The sequence below is a fragment of the Diospyros lotus genome, chromosome 1 (genome assembly GCF_014633365.1).
Source record: "Diospyros lotus cultivar Yz01 chromosome 1, ASM1463336v1, whole genome shotgun sequence".
Taxonomy (NCBI): Eukaryota; Viridiplantae; Streptophyta; class Magnoliopsida; order Ericales; family Ebenaceae; genus Diospyros; species Diospyros lotus.
The window spans coordinates 29,981,227-30,000,934 of NC_068338.1; the positions used below are offsets into that span (position 1 = coordinate 29,981,227).

At 39.4% G+C, this 19,708-nt stretch overlaps 1 protein-coding gene across 3 annotated transcripts in view; it reads left to right on the top strand.

Moving 5' to 3' along the window:
- The first annotated feature begins 4,113 nt into the window (after nt 1-4,113).
- LOC127797613 (tRNA ligase 1) overlaps nt 4,114-19,708 on the top strand; it is a 78,592-nt gene continuing 62,997 nt past the window's right edge. Inside the window, exons 1-5 of one of the 3 annotated variants that reach the window (XM_052330659.1) lie at nt 4,114-4,540; nt 5,621-6,076; nt 12,429-12,479; nt 18,053-18,135; nt 19,136-19,235. In XM_052330659.1, coding sequence (XP_052186619.1) covers nt 4,358-4,540; nt 5,621-6,076; nt 12,429-12,479; nt 18,053-18,135; nt 19,136-19,235 — 873 coding nt within the window. In that variant the 5' untranslated portion in view covers nt 4,114-4,357. Of the gene's footprint in view, nt 4,541-5,620; nt 6,077-12,428; nt 12,480-18,052; nt 18,136-19,135; nt 19,236-19,708 lie in introns of those variants that run through there. The other 2 variants (XM_052330667.1, XM_052330678.1) reach the window with 2 other exon arrangements.

Below are 19,708 nucleotides of genomic sequence, written 5' to 3' on the forward strand. Positions count from 1 at the left end.
TTCTTTTTAATTGTCCCTTTTTTTTTTTCTTTTTAAGGTATTTTTTACTTATATTTTTTAATATACAAATTATACACTATTAGTCAAAGTTGAGGGTGAGGGGCGCCCTTCAAATTTAGCCTTACATAATGGTTCAACTTCCAGTTTGGTTCTTAGATAGTACCGACCAAATGAGGCTGGCCCAATTTAGAAGGCTAAAAGATTGTTTGGCCAACGACTTGGTCTCGACCCAATTTGAGTCTGTAGTGATCATTATCATTGTCATACTTTAATTTTCTCGCGACTACTATCAGTCCCATCGACATTTATTGTAGGATCCGTTAGCATCATACCTTTGCTAAGAAGTGTTGTTGGCGTTGGAAGCCTGAATCCCATCCCTCTGCCATAATAGAGAAAAATATACATGCAAGTTAGTCTCCCCAATCATTTATATAAACTAATATGCTCACATACCAAAGTATGTTCTTTTCAAGTTATGGATACCCTACCAACTTAATTCCTTACTCACTTTATTATCAGAATGTGTTGCAAGTGCTGCCACCTCTCATTCCGATCTCTAGAATCAACTCTGACATTTCAAAATCTCTCATTTGACAACCCTTTGAGTTGGAAGGAACACTTCTCAACCACATCACTTGGTTAGCGCATTGTATGTGCTTTGGTACTACTTATATAGTTTGATGTAATTTTAACTCTATTAGCAAAACTTAATTGAATTCATGGTTTTAAAAAGAAATCAAAATTATATTAAACAAGTAGAAATCCAAATATATTTTGATTGAACTCCTCCATTCAATTCAAGTTCTTAGTTTGTATCCCTTATTAGTTTTTGACTTACCTATGTAAACCTAATATAAAGTGAGACCATTCACACTTATATGACATGTAACCTTGACAATTACAAAGGTTTATTTGGATTTTGTTATCGTTTGTTTTTTATTTGTTTAAGATAAATATGATTTTTTCTAAACAAAATAGTTTTATGTATTTTTACATTAAAAATTATATAAATAAACATATTTGTCAATTGCCAATTCCCTTTTCATTAATTTGATAATTAAAAACATACTTTTCAATTATCATAATAACACTACAAATATTTTTAATTTGGTAAATTTCATAAAGATTAGGCAGAAAATACATTGATGGTCTTTATATTTTAAAAAATAACACATGTTTTCTTGATCAAATTTATCTATGTCCTAAGTGCATTTATTTCTTTTTTTTCTCTCATTTTGTTTCCTGCTTCTTATATCTCTTAATCTTCTTATCGTATCAATGGGCTTGTGATCTTTTTTTTCAATAACTATGGCAATCACATATTTTTCTAAATAATAATTATATTTTAAATTATTATTATCTAAAATCTCGTATTGATGAGTTTAAATAAGAAGTGAAATAGCGTTAGACATCAAGTGACTGACGATGAACGAAAAATAACAATGAATAATTAGTTTGATGTGAGAACTTTATGGTTGATTATTTTTTCTCATCTCTATACAATTTTTTTATCTTTAGTTATTAGTTATGTCAATAAATTTCTCATTATCTCAATATAGTGTTTTTTTTTTATTTATTGAAATCCACTTGTGTTAGATGTGTTTGGAATCTAATGGATTCCAATTTCGATGTTCTCTCTTATTTAGAGCGTTATAGGTTATTTCCTATTCTTGGAGTATTTGGTCATATAATCTTACCATTTCTTTCCTTTTTCTCTCCATTGTGGTTCCAGTGCTCTCCCTCCGCTATGGGCTTATAATGCCGATTGTTGACGACTGTTAGCAGTGATATGGAATTTTTTTAGTTTATTTTATTTTCCTATTATTTTAGAAGTGCGAGAGAGTACAGGAGGGAATGATATTTATGAAATTATAAAAAAGACTTAACTGCTGCTATTTTATTGTAAAAGTGTAGGCTGGATTCTTTTGCTATTTTCAAGTCTCTTTTGAGTTTTTAATTTTTTAAAACATTGAAAATATATTTATTTTATTATTTTCCAAAACACATTTTAAAAAATAAGAAAAAAAATTATAAAAAAAAAAAACCAAAATAACAATATTATTTGGGGTGTTTTCAATCAAAACACGTTGAAAACACCAAATTGAGGAAAATGCTCCCACTTAACCCCCCACCCAATCTCGTAGATCTCTCTATTCTCTCTCTCTCTCTCTCCTCTCTGATGTCATCACCATCACCCCCGATCAATCTCGCAAATCTCTTATCTCTCCATCACCATCACCCCCAATCTCGCTATTGCCATCATCGTTACGTGTCACAGTTGACTGCCTCGTGTCATTTGATTTTGTCTCATATCTCCTCTCTGCCTCTCCTTCTTTTATTGATTTTTGGGTATGTTGGTCGATAGACCATTGGATGTCGGGTGGTTGTCTCTGATCATTAGAAACCACCGTCCACGATTAGGGGTGCAAATGAGTCGAGCTGAGCTTTGCTTAAGTTTGATTTGAGTCTAAAAGCTTGGCACGAGCTTGAACTCAATTAGCATAGTCTGAGCTCAAGCTTGAGCTCAGGCTCAAGCGAGCCCCAACTTGAGCTTAGGCTCGGTTGAAATATATCAAAATTTTATTTACAAAAACTAATAAACTAGTCTATAATAAAAACAAATATCAATATGACAATCAACAAATACATCTAAATGAATCTAACTTGATAATCAACAAATATAATACCGATATAATAATTAAGTGATAATAATTTCATAAATTATAATAAGCATAATATTATTTACCTTACAAAAAGATAATCAAATTACTTGTTTAGTTATTTTCAAAATACAAATATAATCAAAATTACAGCACACCAAATATATTTTCAATTCAACTTCAAATTAGCTACTCCAAATATCAACCTGCAATTTGAAATTATAATATTAATCAATAATTATAATTATATATCAAATCGCATATATCAATCTACAAAGTTCAACTACATCAAAAGCTTATAAGAATCACATACCTTGTTTTGTTTCATGTGGCAGAAGAATTTCAGTTATGTTATCATATATATAAAAACATAAAAAATAATAATTTTTATTAATATCAACTAATAAGGTGCTCACGAGTATATAAGCGAGTTAGCTCATGAACCTCTATTCGAGACAGTTCACGAGCCTATAATCGATTCAGCTCATGAGCAACTATATGAGTCAACTCGCGAGCTAACTAGCTGAACTTTATTGAATTCAAACTCATCTCGTTTATAAATTTAATTTCAAAGTTAGGCTCAAACTTGTTTTGTTTACCTTGACGAATGAACTTGAATGAACTTTTATTGAGTCAAATATCGAATTGAGGCTGAACGGCTCAACTTATTTGCACCCCTACCCACGGTGGTTGGTGGTGATTGATAGTGCGTTTTTCACTTGTGGCCAAAAATTAAAAATTAGATCACCAAAAATTCAATTGTTAAATTCGATCCATTTTTGTGTATATTAACTCCCTTAATTTGGAGTTTCTAATGGTAGGCTCTGATCATGTGAATTTTCGGTCGGCAGTGATCGTCGGTGATGAAGAAGATGTAGGGTGCCGGAAAAGAAGAAAAGAGAACAAAAAAAGAATAAAAAAATGAGAAAATTTTATCATTAATTTTAAATATAAAATTATATATTTATTTAAAATTTAAAAAATATAGTATATCTATATTATAATTAAAAATATATGATAACATATATTATATTAGTAAGTGTATAATTTAATATAAATTATTATTAAGATGTATGTTAGTAATTTATTAATTAAATTTATTATTTTATTTTAATAGTAAAATTTCATTAAAAAAATGTATTTTTAAAAATTTCAAAATAAAAGCTTAAAATACAAAATTAAAAACAAATTTAAAACTTAAAAATTAAAATTGAAATATAAAGAGAAGACACCGTATATTATGTAATAATTAACTTTAAAGGGATTGACAATATTTTTAAAAATACAAAAATAATATATAAAATTTAGTAAGACATTAAGAATGATTTATGGAAGTTTGCAAAAATAATTCCACAGCAACCGTCATTTCAGAAGTAAGAACGGTGCCAAACACACCCTAAACTTGGTCCTCCCTCTTTTTCCGTGTACTGCTCGCTCGCCCTATCATCACTTGGACTGAGTACTACAAAGCCAAAGTGTCTAGAGGGCGCCGGGTGTTACCATAAGCAGACCCAACTGTCACTGAATGCTTCCACCTGCTTCGCCGCCATTGCTATCTCACTCAAATCACCACAAACCGTCTTCTTCGAGGCGGTGCAGTGTGCTGCCCCCTGTCCCACTCTCCCAAAATTAGCTCCCCTTTTCCGCTAATTTACACCCCTCTCTCTCCTCTTCCACATATAAACCTCTCCTGTTTGATGTCGGTGTCGCAGAGGATCATCTGCGGTTTAATTATCAGACTCTCCCCTTCTCATTCTTCGCTGTCGCTCTCTTCCAGAAGCTTCCTCTTCTTCCGCTCCGTTTCTCGCCCTTGTGTCGTCCGTCAGCAGTACATCGGATCTCTCAGCCGTGTCTCTAGTTCGATCATGTCGCAACGCCAGGTAGGGTAACTAGTCTGCTTGTGTGCGCGATTGAGTTTGCATCGGTTTGTGCTGAAATGAAGGAAGGAGGGAGAAGGATTCGATTGAATTCGTCTCCGCCGCTTTGATGATCGATTTCCGTTTTCGTTTGGATGTTCTCGTGTATGGTAATGCGTGTGTTCGCATTCATTTGCGCGTGTTAGTATGATAGAATTCGCCGTAATGTTGTTGTTAGAATCGCAAGGGGATATGTTTTACAGATGGCGAACGTGAATTGTTGCTTCAGCGCTCTCATTGCTGTTATAGCCTTCGCCGTTAGCTCATTTTTCTGTTGATTTTTTTCTTTGGATAGTTTTTGAACGGAATTTATATTCTTTTAACTAGTTTAGAGGGCTTAAGCCGTTCATCTGCTATATCTGAGACTTTGAATTGCTTACACTGAAGTGGATACATACTCTTTGTTTTTGTTTGTTCTTTGTTCAGGTACGGCTACCAGTGATTTAGCGTCTGATCATTATTTGGTTGCCATTTGTAATCATTGTGATTATATTAGCCTGTTTTTCTTACAAAGAAAAAAAAAGAAAAGAAAAGGAAGGGGAAAGAGATAGGGAGACCGGGTTAGGTACTAGCTAAGCACAAAGTTCGAATGCAACTCATTTGTAGAGGCAATTGTCCTACCATGTTGATGAATGCTTGCCCTTTGTAATTATAGCGTTTTTTCCATTAATGGAGGGATTGCCTTGATGCAGCATAAGTTGGTAAAGATTGATGTTTCTTTTTCCATCTACCTCTTCTTTTTGTTGCTTTTGTGTGGGTGAGGGTGGGGAATAGGGATTATTTTACCATTAATAAACTTGATGCAGAATTCTTCCTTCAAACTGGTGACAATGTCAATTCTTTTTATTCATCTTGATTGATATTAATGTGATTCTCAAACATGACTTGTTAAGTATTTATATGAGTTAATTTAGAGTAAAAAGTTTCCTTGTTTGCACGTCTGGCTGCAATGAGCTAAGGATTATTTCAGTGACTGCTTTAGAGTTGGATTTTTCTTTCTTTTTTTTACTCGATTGAATTTGTTAGTTGTTATTTTCCTTGCAGGGAAGAGTTGGACACAATAGAGAACAAAGATGGGCTGAGAGGTCAAACTCATCAAGGATGTCTTCCGGCATGGAGGGCACATCCACATCAGCTGTTGAAGCTGTCACGAGCAGACTTGGTGCAGAGAGTATTTCTGAAAGCAATGGGCAAACCCGTTTTGCTGCCCCACCTATGCAGTCTGGTAGTATTGCGATGGCTAATCATGTTCCTTTGGAAGGCCAGAAGGCCTTGTGGACACCTAAGTCGTATGGAACAGTGAGTGGGGCAACAACAGTAGAAGTTGGAAAGGTGTCTGCTGATGAAACAGCTGCAGCAGAGAAAGGTGGCCCTGGTTCAAGTAAGTTGTTTAGAAATAATTTATTGGAGAATTTCACTGTAGACAACTCCACCTGCTCATGTGCCCAAGTGAGAGCTACCTTCTATCCCAAATTTGAGAATGAGAAGTCTGACCAAGAGGTAGCCTTCTTTATTTTTTCTTTTTGCTGAATAAGAGATAGCTTTCTAGTTGCCAATTTTAGTTGCTGTATGGTATAAGCTATTGATCCAATGGAGTCTGATATCATCTAACATGAATTAAGTGTATGTTAATATCACTAGATTCAAGAAATATAGATGGATCAATTAATTATTCAAATTTGAATCTACCTTATGTATGTTCTATATTTGTCAGCACCCAGGTGTCATCTCTTACTTATTATTTAAATGCTTAGATATGTTGAAACTGGTAGCATTCATGGTGTTTTTTAGCTTTATTTTAGTGCTATGCCATTGAGATTGCATTAAGACATTTTTGCTGATGTGTGTACTTTATATGAGTTTTTGTTTTGTGTCATTGACAAGTCTTCTTCCCTCATTGACTCAATTTCTGAGTCTTTGATATTTTGTCTGGAAAGTAGGGGCTACAATATGAGGAAGAGAAGAAGCATTCTGATAGGATTCCAATAGAATTCCAATACAATCCAATATCAATATATTCCAATCCCTTTCAACAGAAAAACAAGAAGGAAACAGGGCATTCGAGAGGCCCTAACTCTCCCAATTCTCTACCAAAAGCTCGCTGTCCAATTCTCCATCTCCTATCCTACTTATACCCCCTTCCCATGCTTTCCTAACAGAATTCCCCATTCACACTGCTGATTATTCCTTCAGCAGTGTGGATTACAACTTTACCCCTCCTTCCCCATGCGCACATGCTGGTTGTTACACCTGCATGTGCGGTCCCCTTAAATCCAGCCTCAAGCCTTCAGTTGCTTGTTACGCCTATGATAGGTTTGTTGCACCGGTGACCTATCATTACTCCTCTCTCGGACTTTCACCTTGTCCTCAAGGTGAAAAGCTGGAAATTGTTGCTGAATCATGTTGTAGGGCTCCCAGGTTGCCTCTAACGGTGGTAAGCCCTTCCATTGGATCAGGATATCTAGCCCGCGTAAGTTAGAACCCTTCCCAGGCCACACTCCCAACACTGCTTCTGGTTCCACCTTCATTTCTAAGTCAGCCTGCAGCTCGAGGGGAATCTGCTCCATTGCGCCGGGCCTGCCCTTAGCTTTTTTTAGCTGAGACACATGGAAAACCGGGTGAACCCGGCAGTTGACTGGGAGTTTGAGTCTATAAGCCATTGACCCCACTTTCTGCTCAATTTCAAATGGCCCATAGTACCTCGGAGCCAGCTTCTCATTAGGTCTGCCAGCTAGGGACTTCCTTCTATACGGCCTTAATTTCAAGTAGACAAAATCACCAACTGCAAATTGCACATCCCTTCTCCTCCGGTCAGCCACCTTCTTCATAATCACCTGAGCTCGTTCCAGCTGGTTCTTGAGCTCGTCCAATGCTAAATCTCTCTCCAGCAACTGCTGTTCCACTGTTGATACCGGGGTTGATCCCTTGTCAAATCGGATCAAGGTTGGCGGCTCCCTCCCATAAACAGCTTGGAAAGGAGTAATCCGTGAAGCAGTGTGGTATGAGGTGTTGTACCACAATTCCGCCCATGGCAGCCACACATACCACCCTAAAGGCCTTGCTGATGCAAAACAGCACAAATAAGTCTCTAAGGTCCGGTTGAGTACTTCCGTTTGCCCATCCGTTTGTGGGTGGTAGGCCGTACTACGTTGAAGCTTAGTGCCTTGAAGTCGAAATAACTCCTCCCAAAAACGACTCATAAACACCTTATCTCGATCCGAAACAATAGTCCTAGGCATACCATGCAACCGTACTACCTCTTTTATGAAAATTCCAGCTATTGCTCCAGCTGTAAAGGGGTGTTTGAGACCAATAAAATGGCCGTATTTGCTGAGCCTATCTACAACCACCAATATAGCATTCATATGACCCGATTTTGGTAACCCGTCAATAAAATCCATGGCTATATCCTCCCAAATCTGACAAGGAACCGGAAGAGGCTGCAAAAGACCCCCTGGAGATAAGGACTCATATTTACTTTGCTGGCAAATGACACACCTTTCCACATATTGGCGTATGTCCCGCTTCATGCCTGCCCAAAAAACACTCGCAGCAATCCGCTTATAAGTCTTTAGGAACCCGGAATGACCCCCTACACTGCTATCATGACCCTCTTGGAGCACCAAGGGAATTAGGGAAGACTTCTTAGGCAGGAACAACCGCCCCTTGTAGAGGAGTTGGTCGCCTACCAGCTGAAAATCTGAGCTGTAAGCTGGATCCGCCTTTAATTTCTGTATGATCCCCTGTAAATAAGCATCATTCTCCACTTCTTGGACCAGCTGATCGAGTTGCACCACCCTTGGCACTGTTAGAGCAAATAGAGCTGTTGGGTGGCTGATTCTCGAAAGGCTATCTGCAGCCTTGTTCTCCAATCCCGGCCGGTAGTGTATCTCAAAATGGAAGCCCATTAGTTTCAGCATCCACCTTTGATAATCCGGGCTCACCATTCGCTGCTCAAACAAAAACTTCAAGCTTTTTTGGTCCGTTCTTACTATGAACTTCCTTCCCCAAAGATAATGTCTCCATTTCTGGACTGCAAACACCATGGCCATCAACTCCCTTTCGTAAACCGATTTTTTCCTCTCTGATGGTTTAAGAGCATGGTTGTAATATGCAATCGGTCTATGATTCTGCATCAACACTGCCCCTACTCCATGCCCTGAAGCATCGGATTCAATTATGAGGGGCTGATCGAAGTCCGGTAGTGCAAGAACTGGCAGCGACACCATGGCTGTTTTGAGCTGCTGGAATGCTCGTTTAGCCTCTCCATCCCAACGAAAGTTGTTCTTCTTTAGTTTCTCGGTGAGGGGCCATGCCATCTTACCATAATCCTTCACGAACCTCCTATAGTACCCCGTAAGACCAAGGAATCCCCGCAACTCCTTCAAGGAACTTGGCGCTGGCTAGTCGATCATGGCTTGCACCTTGCAACGATCAGCCGACACGCCTTGTTGGGAGATGATATGGCCCAGGTATTCAACCTCCAACTGCCCAAAGGAGCACTTCTTTTTGTTGGCAAACAACTGATTTGCGGCCAGCACTTTCAGCACACAACGTAAGTGCTGCAAATGTTGGTCAAAATTTTGGCTATAGATTAAAATATCATAAAAAAAAACCAACACAAACCGACGCAAATACTCCCTGAAGACATCATTCATCAAGGATTGGAAGTTGGCCGGGGCATTTGTCAATCCGAAGGGCATGACGAGGAACTCATAATGGCCCTCATGTGTTCAAAAGGCGGTCTTTGGTTCGTCTCCAGCCTTGACTCGAATTTGGTGGTAACCAGATTTGAGATCCAATTTCGAAAAAACCTTCGCGCCATGTAGTTCATCTAGCAATTCATCAATGACTGGAATAGGAAACTTGTCGGGGATTGTCACCTTGTTGAGAGCCCGGTAGTCCACACAAAACCGCCATCCCCCATCCTTCTTCTTAACGAGCAACACCGGGCTAGAAAAAGGGCTAACACTAGGTTTGATAATACCAGCTGCCAACATCTCTCGTACCATCTTTTCGATCTCATTCTTTTGGAGATACGGGTAGCGGTAAGGCCAAACACTAACCGTGGGGGTGTCGGGTAGGAGATTGATGGCATGATCTCTGTTTCTAGTGGGTGGCAGTCCCACTGGGCTGGAAAAAACTCCTTCAAACTCAGCCAATAATTCCTCCAAACTTCTGGGCAGCCCCACTTGCAGCTCATTGCATTCAGCAGCCACCTCTCCAATTTCCAACAACACTCCCTCCCCACTGTCCTTCAACGCCTTCATCATAGCTTTTAGGGAGACTAATGTTTTACTTAAGCTAGGATCACCCTGCAAAGCCACTGCCATCCCCCCTACTGAAAACTTCATGGTCAGATTCCTCCAATCCACACTCATCTTACCCACCGAAGCCAGCCATTTCATGCCAAGAATGACATCCGAACTTCCTAACTCAAGGGGAAGGAATTCTTCCACTATCTGCAAGTTATCCAAGGACAATTTGACCCCCTTGCAAACTCCTGCACCTTGTACCGCCATTCCAGTTCCCATTATCACCCCATATCCCGCCGTTTCCATCCTCGGTAAATTCAAGCGTTGCACCAACTCGGAGGAGATGAAGTTATGGGTTGCTCCCCCATCCACCAGAACTACCACTGGCTGCCCTTCTATGAGCCCCCTTAGCTTCATCGTTTGAGGGGTAGTTAATCCAACTACTGAATTCATAGATAATTCAATCACCTCTCTTCCATATTCCACCCCTTCGTCACCTCCTTGCTCCTCCTCTTCCCTCTCTTCCATATTCCACCCCTTCGTCACCTCCTTGCTCCTCCTCTTCTTCTGCCGTAGCCTCGCCTATTTCTTCATCATAGAGCATCAGCACTTGGAGCTCTTTGTTCTTGCACCTATGGCCAATCGAGTACTTCTCATCGCAGCGAAAGCAAAGGCCCTTCTCTCGCCTTGCCTTCCACTCAGCCTCACTAAGTTTCTTGAAAGGAAAATTGCCACCATTACCTGCGGACTGAATCCGGAGGCCTGGCTGGTTCACGGACCTTTGGGAGGAACCCACACCTTTCGCGGGTACCGGTGACAGCCGACTCGCGATTGCGGTGGTGGTGGAATAACCGCTCCTAGTTGACCCAGCTGCCCGATGGTAATGTTGAAGAGCTAAGTTCTTGTCCTCAACGTTTTGTGCCACCACCATAATTTGATCAAGCCCCTGTAGCTGTAATACTCTGATCTCGGCTCGTATCTCTGGGTTGAGGCTGTTGAGGAATTGGCCCTCCAACAGCGCCTCCGACAGATCAGGTACTGCCGCAGCCATGGTCTCAAACTTCAAACGATACTCCTTCACCGATCCCTCCTGCCGAAGAGCCAAGAACCGCTCCTCTAACGACCCCTCCTGAGTGGGGCGAAACCGACTCAAAAGTCCTTGTTTCAGGCCCTCCCAGCTCCGAATTCCTCTTCGCCTGGTCTCCCATTGAAACCACAACAGCGCTGCGGCTTCAAAACACAGGGCTGCGGAGTCAATCTTCTCTTCATCCGTGAGTTGGTTGATAGCAAAATACCTCTTGGCGCGAAAGATCCACTCATCTGGATTGTCTCCTTCGAAGAGAGGCATCTCCAATCGTCTTCCACGTAAGTCCGCCCGGTACTCGCCCCCACTACCCCCTCCCGGATTGCAACCCCCCTTAACTCCAGGGGTTACTTCGGAATCCAAGGTGAATTCCGAAGGCCCTTCCCGCTCTCTGGACTTGTTCTTCCTTTCCCGCTCCAGCTCATCCCACCTCGTTCGCATGAAAGCGAACTGTTCAAGCAGCATCGCTACATTACGCTCCACCGACTGTACATTCCCTCTAATGTCGTCGACCCCCCTTTGGACGCCTTCCACCGTCGACTCCAACTCGCCAACACGCTCTGTCAAGTTCACCATCAGGTGTGGATTGGCTCTGATACCAAATTGATAGGATTCCAATAGAATTCCAATACAATCCAATATCAATATATTCCAATCCCTTTCAACAGAAAAACAAGAAGGAAACAAGGCATTCGAGAGGCCCTAACTCTCCCAATTCTCTACCAAAAGCTCGCTGTCCAATTCTCCATCTCCTATCCTACTTATACCCCCTTCCCATGCTTTCCTAACAGAATTCCCCATTCACACTGCTGATTATTCCTTCAGCAGTGTGGATTACAACTTTACCCCTCCTTCCCCATGCGCACATGCTGGTTGTTACACCTGCATGTGCGGTCCCCTTAAATCCAGCCTCAAGCCTTCAGTTGCTTGTTACGCCTATAATAGGTTTGTTGCACCGGCGGCCTATTACATTCCTACTTAAGGACTCTTTACCACTTGCTAATTGAAATAGGTCCAGAAAACCTCATAGATCCTTTCTTGAAATTCTTGCTCTTAAGATCAAATCTCCATGTTAATGATCCTTAAAGGACTTTGTTAAAGATCATAATATTTGTGTGAACATGTGCATGGGTGTGTGTAATTTAGGTAATGACAATTCCACATTGTTAACATAGTGAAATTGGATTTGGTGTGAGTTGGTACAAGTATACATAAGGTGGCAAACCTTTTATGTCAAAGATATGAGAGGATCCTTTGATTTTGTCAAATAAAAAAAGTAAACATAAATGCATGTATTTTGCTTGTGCAGTCTGGTAAATTATGTTTTCCCTATGTGCAACATTATGTAATCATTCTGCTTTATCTTGGAGATTATAGATAGAGACAAACATTTTCTAATTGCTTATAAGGCCATCAGTCACTTGTTGGAATATAATGTCTCTCTTACTTGTTAGTACTAAGTCTGGATTTTATGCTTGGAATCAATTAATCACTTTTTTGTTCTTTTCTTCAGGTCAGGACGAGAATGATAGAGATGGTGTCCAAAGGCTTGGCTACTTTGGAGGTAGGGCATGTGCACCTTGATTAAACCTTTCTTAATTGTTGATTTTGTGTAGAAGCATATAACTTCACTATTGTTAAAAGAGAGTTTTAGGAAGAATTAAACTTGTATTCTTTCATGTATGCTGCCGCATATATATATACAAGAGACATCCTAATATTTCTCCTAAAAACTAGGAAAAGATTACAATCCTAACTAATAGGAATAGATTACAATATTATCTCTATATTTTATAGATTTACATAAAAGATAAATAATAGTATAATCTTGACTTTATCTTTAGAATTATCTTAGGCTTCTTATCCCCTTATCTCAATCCTTTACTCGTTGACACTCTCCCTCAAGATTGAGACTGGATATCATCCATTCCAAGTTTGCTGGTTATCTTCTGAAATCTGGCTGCGGGCAATCCTTTAGTGAGAACATCTGCAAGCTGTTCACAAGATGATATATATGGAGTACAAATTAAACCACTATCAAGTTTTTCTTTAATAACATGCCTGTCTACTTCAACGTGCTTGGTTCTATCATGTTGAACTAGGTTGTGAGCAATGCTTATTGCCGGCTTGTTGTCACAATAGAGTCTCATAGGTGTCACCAAGGCGATCTTCAAGTCATCTAGCAAAATCTTTAGCCAAAGCAACTCACAAACTCCTAGAGCCATAGATCTGAATTCTGCCTCTACACTTGACCGGGTCACCACATTTTGTTTCTTGTTTCTCCAAGTTACAAGATTGCCTCCTAGGAAAGTACAATAACCGGATGTAGATCTTCTGTCCACCACTAATCTTGCATAATCTGCATCAGTATAAGCTTCAAGTGTCATTCCTTGTCCATTTTTAAACATAATTCCCTTTCCTGGTGTTCCCTTCAAGTAATGTAGGAGTCTATAGACTGCCCTTAGGTGAGATTCTTTTGGGTTATGCATGAATTGGTTAACCACACCCATTGCATATGCAATATCTGGCCGAGTGTGAGCTAGGTAAATTAGCTTCCCTACCAGCCTTTGGTAAGTCCTTTTATCCACTGGAACTTCCCCTAACTTGTGGTTGGGGTCAATTGGAGTTTCAACAGCCTTACACCCTAGCAATCCTGTTTTTGTTAGCAAGTCCACAACATACTTTTGTTGAGAAATAAAGATGCCTTCTTGTGAGTGTGCAACTTCTATGCTCAAGAAATTTTTTAATCATCCCAATTCCTTAATTTCAAACTCCTTGATTAGGCATTCTTTGAGTTTAGTCATACTTTCTTCATCATTTTCGGTCACAACAATATCATCCACATATACAAGTAATACTGTTACTCTCCCTATGGCCGAGTGATGGATGAAGAGGGTATGGTCTCCTTGACTTTGTTTAGACCCTAAAGTGGGCATCACTTGAGCAAATCGGTCAAACCAAGCCCTAGGAGATTGTTTAAGGCCATATAAGGCCTTCTTTAATCGACACACGAACTGCCCTCGGGTAGTGGGACTATAACCAGGTGGTAGGTCCATGTAAACTTCCTCTTCTAGGTCCCCATGTAGGAAGGAATTTTTTACATCATATTGAAGTAGTGGCCAGCCTAAGGTAGCAGCTAGGGACAAGAGAACCTGGACTGTATTTAGCTTAGCAATAGGAGCAAAAGTGTCTAGGTAGTCAATGCCATAGACTTGTGTGTATCTCTTAGCTACTAGCCTTGCCTTATACTGATCTAGGGTCCCATCAGATTTGTACTTAATGGTGTACACCCACTTGTATCCTACCGGTTGTTTTCCCTTTGGTAATTGAACTAGCTCCCATGTTTTATTTTTTTCCAAGGCTGCCATCTTGACTTTCATAGCATTCTGCCAGTTCTCATCCTTTATAGCTTCGGGAAAATGGTGAGGAAGGGGAATGGTATGAAGGCTGGTTAGGAAGGCTTTGTGGGAGGTAGATAGATTTTGGAATAGGAAAGGACCAGATGCAAGGGGTGCTGTGTGCAGGTCCTAGTTCCCTTTCTAAGGGCAATAGGCCATTCAAGGTCATTAGGGGAAAATGCAGGATCACTCTTAGCTTTATTGGGTTTTGATGTAGAAGAATCAAAAGAAGGTGTACCTGCTGGACTGTCAAGAGGTTTGGTAGTGCTGGCAGGTTCAGGAGAGGAATTGGACTCCTGGTCGTGCATAGGGCTAGGAACCAGCGTTTGTCGCTTGGAGTAGACCTTGAGAGGAAGACTTGGGGGGGTCTCATTTGGAATCTTGTTTGATGCAGTTTGTTTGTGAACCAGATTCGAAGGGGATGTGGAATAAGAAGAAAATTCTAGATTAGGGAGACACATTGATGGCTCCTTATCAGAAATGACTTGGTGATTCGAAGATTGATCAAAATAAGGAGAATTTTCCACAAAGGTGACATCAGCGGAGACTAAGAATTTCTTGGAAGGAGGATGATAACACCTATAGCCTTTTTGGGTGGAGGAATAACCCACAAAGATGCACTTGAGAGCTCTAGGGTCTAGTTTGCCTCTATGAGGGTTATGAACATGCACAAAGGAGACACACCCAAAAATCTTTGGTTTTCAGTCACTAGAGATGTGAGTTTCAGAAAAATGTTTGTTTAGGAGTTGAATAGGGCCATAGGACCCGAGAGTTTGTGAGGACAGTCTATTGATGAGAGTAGTAGCAGTCAAAACAACTTCTCCCCAATAATTTTTTGGAACATTATAGTGGAAAAGTAGTGCTCTAGTCATAGCCAATAGATGTCCATTTTTTCTCTCGGCCACTCCATTTTGTTGAGGGGTATATGGACAAGATGATTCATGGATGATGCCTTTTTGTTGACAGAATTGTGTGAGGGAATGGTTGAAAAAATCTTTGACATTATCAAATCTTAGCCTCTTGATTGGCACCCCAAATTGAGTACTAATCATGTTATAGAAGTTAGGAAAAATTATGCTTACTTTAGATTTATTTTTCATAAAAAACAACCACATTAGCCTAGTGCAATCATCTACAAATGTTATGAACCACCTTGCCCCAGAAATATTGGAAACAGGTGCAGGGCCCCAAACATTACTATGAATAAGAGTGAATGGAAGAGAGGTTCTTTTATTAGATGAAGAATAAGTCACCCTTTTATGTTTAGCAAATTCACAAATAGAGCAATGAAAATCCCTAATATCAACACTCCTAAATAAGGTTGGAAACATGACTCTTAAGGATAAAAAATGAAGGATGACCAAGACGATGGTGATGTAACCAGATTTGGTTTTTATCGGATTGCACCAAACAGGACACAAGATTCACCTTGCCCTTGTTTTCCTGCTCACTTGATCTATCAAGGTAGTATAGGCCAGCCCTAGCTTTAGCAAGCCCAATCATCTTCTTCGACTCCTGTTCCTGAATTTTACAAAAGGTGGAGGAGAAGTTAGCACTGCAATTATTGTCTAGGATAAGTTTTTGAATGGAAATAAGGTTGGTGAACAGTTTGGGGACATGGAGAACATCCTTAAGAGTAAGATGTTTATTAAGAATAATGTCTCCTTGGCCAGCAACAGTGGTTAAGGACCCATCGGCCAAGGTTATCTTTCTAGAACTTGAACAAGGGCTATAGGTAATGAAATAATGAGGTCATATGATCTGTTGCCCCAGAATCAAGTATCCAAGAGTTAGATTGAGTTGTTTCCAAAGCATGTAAGGCATAACAATGAAGAGATATACCTGTAAGTGCGAGAGAACAAGTACCTTTTTCTTTCTTGTCAAGGGAGTTTAGAAAATTCCTTAACTTCTCAATTTCTGCCTGGTTAAACTCCAAGCCATCTCCTTGTTCCTTGTGTTCTGCCAGTTTCTGCTCTCCTTGCTGTTGGCTGCTGGCCATATGGACTTGATTATGGCCTCCCAACTGTCTTCCTTTAGATGGTTTCCCATGGAGCTTCCAGCATCTCTCTATGGTATGTCTTGGTTTTTTGCAAAAGGTACACCGTAGAGAGTCTCGAGGATCTTTATCGCCTGCAGCCTTATCCCCGACAACCTTCTTTTCTTATTGAGGACCCCGGTTAGGACCCTTCAATGCCATTAATGCTGATCTTTCCATAGGGACAACATCAGCATTACTCCTCTTCGCCCTTCTTCAGCCCGGATTAGAGAGATTTCCTCATTTAGGGAAGGTAGCTCCTCTTTTCCAAGTATTTGAACTCTTACTGCATTAAACTCCATATTAAGACTAACCAAGAAATCATAGGTTCTTTCTTTCTCCACAAATCTTTTATGTAGGGCTGCATCTTTACTGCATTTCATCTTTAGGCATTGGTAATGGTCCAATTCTTGCCATAGAGTTTGTAACACATTAGAGTATTCAGTGATAGATCTTGCCCCTTGTTTAGTTGCTACAATCTTAGTTCGAAACTCATAGATCTGTGCTGCATCTTTCACCTTAGAATATGTGAGGTTGACAGCCTCCCAAATATCTTTAGCGGTTGTTAAAAACATCATAGTATCACTTATTTTTGGTACCATTGAATTCCATAGCCAAGACATCACTAAGGAATCCTCCTCTTCCCATGCAGCAAACATGGGATCTCCTTCCTTGGGGCCGGTTCCTAATAGGCGGCTTATCTTCCCTTTTCCCTTGAGAAAGGTTCGGATAAGTTGAGACCGCTTTAGGTAGTTTCTTCCGTTCAATTGGTAGGCCGCCTGAATATTTTGTAACTCTCCCCCACTGCTCATACTGCTGGTTCCAGAGAATGGAACTTCTGAAGAGCTGCTTGTGTCAATGGCTTCTAGTGTAGGATTATTGTTGGAGACGGTAGACATCTTAGGAAGATCTTGGAAACTTAATCGGGTAAAGAAAGAAGGCCAAAAAAACTGGCTGCAATTGTTCAAGAAACGGAACAGAAAGCAAACCGGAATGGCACTGACTGCCATAGCAGAAAAAAAAGGGCGATGAAGGCCGAGAAAGAGAGCCCTTTAGATGGCTGGCTTTGATACCATGTTAAAAGAGAGTTTTAGGAAGAATTAAACTTGTATTCTTTCATGTATGCTGCCGCATATATATATACAAGAGACATCCTAATATTTCTCCTAAAAACTAGGAAAAGATTACAATCCTAACTAATAGGAATAGATTACAATATTATCTCTATATTTTATAGATTTACATAAAAGATAAACAACAGTATAATCTTGACTTTTATCTTTAGAATTATCTTAGGCTTCTTATCCCCTTATCTCAATCCTTCATATTTTACAGATTTACATAAAAGAGACATCCTAATATTTCTCCTAAAAACTAGGAAAAGATTACAATCCTAACTAATAGGAATAGATTACAATATTATCTCTATATTTTACAGATTTACATAAAAGATAAACAATAGTATAATCTTGACTTTATCTTTAGAATTATCTTAGGCTTCTTATCCCCTTATCTCAATCCTTCACTCGTTGACAACTATCAGTTGGACAGCAATGTCTTTTCTTGCTTCTTAATGATAAGTCTGAAATAAGCCTGACATTCATCTGGTTCATTTTTACTGTACATTTAAGATCCAGATTAATTACAAGCTATTGATGGACATGTTTAAGTTTTGTAGTTTTATTGGGGTGTTACTCCTTTCAGGTCTCACTTAAACACTCTGGATCTCTTTTTATGTATGCTGGTCATGAGGGTGGAGCTTATGCCAAAAATAGCTATGGAAATATGTAAGGCTTGGGCTGTTCTCCTTTTTATTTATTGATTTAGTTTTGGTTTCTCCTTTTTTTCTTTTTTAACTTTTGGGATCACTTTGATGTCCAAATATATAACTGTTATTTGGAGCATGTGCTTGTATCTATTTTTTTATTTAAATAGTTGCTTTTACGTATGACAGGTCACATATCTTATAATTTCTAGCTGTTGGCGTGCAACGGAAGTTAAAAGTTAGAACTAATACTATCATTCTTCTGTTTTAATTTTGCAGTTACAAGGGCGTAGATTTAGAAAAGCTATTTATTAGCAAGGATCTTATTTCAACCCTTAAAGAAGAGAATGTGTAACCTTTGATATTCAAAATTTTAAATTTTACCAAGGCATGCAAAGTGGGAGTTTAAAAATGAGAAATAAGAGTAATGAAATGAGATGGAGGGGTTAGCCTTCTCTTTGATTAGGATGGGAATGGTTAAGGATAACATCTCTAATTTATCTTCAGCAGCAGGCTTAATTTTTTAGCTGATGCTTACTTGATACTGGAAGCTACAATTATGGCATTAAACATAAACTGGCTGGTAGGCCATGGTAAACTCAGATATTTTAGCTCACTCATTCTGTTTGAATATGTTTTGTGTAATACCATGCTATGTTAGACAGATTTGGAGTAGTGGTGGGTTTTGGCTGGGATGGTTGCTAATTGGACATTATTCAGTTTAGTGGAGCCAACTAAGTGTTTTAGTCGTTGGAGGAATTGCAATTACACTTTAGGGGAATCAAGATGTAGCAACATAAGAAACTAATAAATAAACTTGAATTTTTGTTGATAATAATTAAATGATAACAATTTCTGAAAATCTGTGCCAATACTACAGATGGTATTCTAACCAAATGAAGTATATTTGCTATATGAGCTAGCACATCGCACCTAGTTTTTCCTTTGAATTGCAGCATACCTGTCATCTGTAGTGTTGGTTGGCCAACTGCTTCATTTGAATCCGGTGCTTTTTTGTGCAGATACACTGCTGTTGGTGTTTTTGTTCTTGGAAGGATGTTTCATGAAGCATGGGGAACTGGGGCTCGTAAAAAGCAAGCAGAGTTCAATGACTTTCTTGAGGCATGTTTTCACATAAAATATTTAAAGAAAAGTTTCAATCAACTTTCTGTATATGTTTGTCCATTCTGAGGCTTTTTGTGCTGCTTTCTTTTATTTACACAAGGACTAGGTTTTGTATGATAGATGTGCTGCATTGGATCTTATTATCCGGTACGAATGTAAGTTGGATACCATCCCTCCCCCTGGTGTGCATAGAAACTAGAAGAAAAGGAGATTGTGAATCTAGTTTGAAGCTTATTTTTGAATTTGGGGACTGACTAATGGTTGTAGAAAAATGCTTTGGGAATAGAGCTAGGGGTTCTAAGAGGTATATTGAACTGGTAGACAGTATGGTTTCCACAAATACTTGCTGAAAATTTGAGAAATGAGACTGGTGATCAATTTGTGATCTTTGGCTCTTGGGATACGTTTCTAATGTTTCCTGTTTATCTGAAAGAATTATGTAAGGGAAATTAACTCTTTCCCACCCGTAA